This window comes from Triticum dicoccoides, chromosome 6B (assembly GCF_002162155.2).
Source record: "Triticum dicoccoides isolate Atlit2015 ecotype Zavitan chromosome 6B, WEW_v2.0, whole genome shotgun sequence".
Classification (NCBI taxonomy): domain Eukaryota; kingdom Viridiplantae; phylum Streptophyta; class Magnoliopsida; order Poales; family Poaceae; genus Triticum; species Triticum dicoccoides.
In genome coordinates this window covers 278893806-278896427 of record NC_041391.1, presented here as the reverse complement: position 1 = coordinate 278896427, position 2622 = coordinate 278893806, and the positions used below count along the sequence as shown (strand labels likewise).

The window sequence follows — 2622 nt, the reverse complement described above, 5'->3', positions numbered from 1 at the left end:
TCTCTTCTTTCTCCCAATGACACGCATACACTATTGTCGTGAACGAGCTCTTCCCCCTCTCATCTGGTCAATCTGCTTGAGCTCAAAACGATTTATGCACACCCTACTACTATACTCCCACGGACGCCTGCTCGAGCTAGAGGGAGACCGACGGCAGAGTCCGACGACACCTCCTCCAGTGGAGGTTCTCCCCATCCTCGAGCTCAAGGGCGACTATATATGCCGCTATCGCTCGCCCACTGTCCCTGCAGATGGGCTACATGGGGGAAGCGCGGGGATGTTGCGCCTGTGGTGGCCAGTGTCGCCCATCTCCATCAGATCGAGAATGGCAATGACATCGTCGCCGCCACCCTCTCCTTCCCCCCTTCTTTTTGAATTGTCGAAAACTGTCATGAGTTGGTTGCCGCATCCCTCGCATTTTCTCCATCGAGGAGGAAACTAGAGGAACCGCCGGTAGTGAGCAACACCGCCTTTATTAAAAAGAGTGCATAAAATATATACTAGTGGCGTGAAATGTTTTGGGCACGTCATTATTATATTTTAGTTACTAGTGATGGGCAGGAACCGACGCCCACCACTGATAACAAATTATCAATGGCGGGCACGGAGGAGAGGGCGCCTTGCCCACCACTAGTAGGCATTTTGCGCCCGGAGCTGGTAGCCAGTTTTGCAGTAGTGCACGCAATATAGGTAAAACAATAAAAATGATGTGTGCAGTAGTTATCTTTTAGTGTTATCTCTCATAACTAGAGTAGATATCCTCAAATATGTGGTGAGACATATCGTTGCTAAGAGAAGATGATCTCTCAGTCAAGAGAAGGCAGAGGTACAGTTAACGTCTTCCAACAGCTTGTGACATACTGAGGGTGGCACCTCTCTCAGACCGACGAATTCCTTAGTGCACAGCACATTCAAGCTCAATAAGCAGTTTGAGCGCTTAAGCACCGAGCCGTTGTCTAATTAACACGGATGCAACAACAACGCACTACGGCCAGCCAGCTTAGCGTTCTAGGCGCGCTTTGGCGGCCGCGCGCGCACGCTGACGACGGCGACGTCGTCGATCACCGGCCCGCAGAGCGAGCTCATGTCGTCGGTCCTGGTGTTGTAGAATGAGCTGAAGAAGACGACGCGCGTGCGAGACGACGTGGCGCGGAACGGGAGCACGGCGCGCTTGGCGGCGCCGCCCTGCCCCGCCGACTCGTACGGCACCTTGGTCGACTCCCTGCCGGCGTAGGCCTCCACCATGAGCGGCCCTCGGCATGTGTTGCTGGCGTCGCCCACGCTGAAGGACAGCGCGTACTGCTTCCCCGGCACGGTGCGGATCACCTGCGCGATCGCGCTCTCCCTCCCCGCCAGCAGCTCCACGGCCCGGCGCCCCCGGGGCACCGCGAAGTGGTCGCTGTCGATGTACTTGACGGCCTTGAGTGACTCCACCATCCAGCCCGGCAGCGGCGAGTGCTCGTCCACCATCCGCGACGGGATCAGCACCCCCCACTTGGTCCCGGGGATGATGTATGGCCCCTCCTCGAAATCACCATTCTTCACCAGGTTCTCTACAGTGCAGATTCATAAACATACACGAGACACGACACGACCGACGTTACACGGCGTAGGCAAGGAATTAAACCATGACATGGACAGAGTGCACGAGCGCTCACTGTTGGTGCGGCGAGGCGGGGTGAGGGTCTTGATGGCGACGGAGTCGATGAGGGGGCCGCAGGCGGGGTCCTCGGTGACGCCGGGGTTGTGGACGACGACCTCGACCTCGTCGGCGTTGGCGTCCCAGGCCCAGGAGTAGGAGTCCCAGCCGTTGCTGCTGTACATGGTCTGCATGACCAGCACGCCGGACTGGCCGGACGCGGACACGTTGAGCCGCTCCGCCTGCGCGCACGTCCTCGCCGCGCTGAAGGTGAGGCTGTAGCGCGCGCCGGGGACGGCCCCGCGGAGACGCTGCGCGATGGACGCCTCGTTGCCCAGGCGCACGGCGTAGGCGCCCTCGGGGACGACCAGCACCATGTCCCCCTGCTTCCGCCCCGACGGGATGTACTCCACGAACCCCGACGTCCGCCACGACGGGATCGACGACGCGCCCATCACCTGCGTCCCGCGCAGCTGCGACGGCTGCGGCCCGCGCTCGAAGTTGCCGTTGGACAGCAGCCCTGCGACCACACAACATCGAGCTCATCAGCTCAGGGCTCAGGTCTAAAACATCCATCAACACAAGAGTAGCGGTAGAAACAATAAATCAGGACGTTACCATCGGTGATTCCTATCGCCAATCTGCAGGTTGCACAGAGCAGCAGGAGCACTAGCCCGGACATGGCTGACCTTGCCATCTTTGGCTCCAATGCGCAAGAAACGCGGAGGGGATTGATCTTAGACGAAGAGCACCGGACCCCGTCCCCGAGTCGTGGTAGTTCTGAGCTCTGATGACCCGTGTGGCCTAGCTCTAGCCCTTTTAAACGCAGAGACACACATTGGAATGGGTTGCGCCTCCCCAAACAGCCCCCCGGATGTGCGCATGGTTAACCGGCTAGCTAGGATGTTTAGGTCCTGTAACGGACGTGCGGTCTTCATGGTACACTGCGGGGTCAACAACATGAGTCCATGTTCTTCTTTCTC

At 58.7% G+C, this 2622-nt stretch overlaps 1 protein-coding gene across 1 annotated transcript; it reads right to left on the bottom strand.

Moving 5' to 3' along the window:
• Nucleotides 1-705: 705 nt before the first annotated feature.
• Nucleotides 706-2488, bottom strand: LOC119326329. The gene is made up of 3 exons (XM_037600003.1): nt 2258-2488; nt 1659-2159; nt 706-1553 (listed from the first exon to the last, which is right to left on the bottom strand). The coding sequence occupies exons 1-3, from the start codon at nt 2334-2336 to the stop codon at nt 1009-1011; spliced, it is 1125 nt and encodes a 374-aa protein (XP_037455900.1). The 5' UTR covers nt 2337-2488; the 3' UTR covers nt 706-1008.
• Nucleotides 2489-2622: the final 134 nt, after the last annotated feature.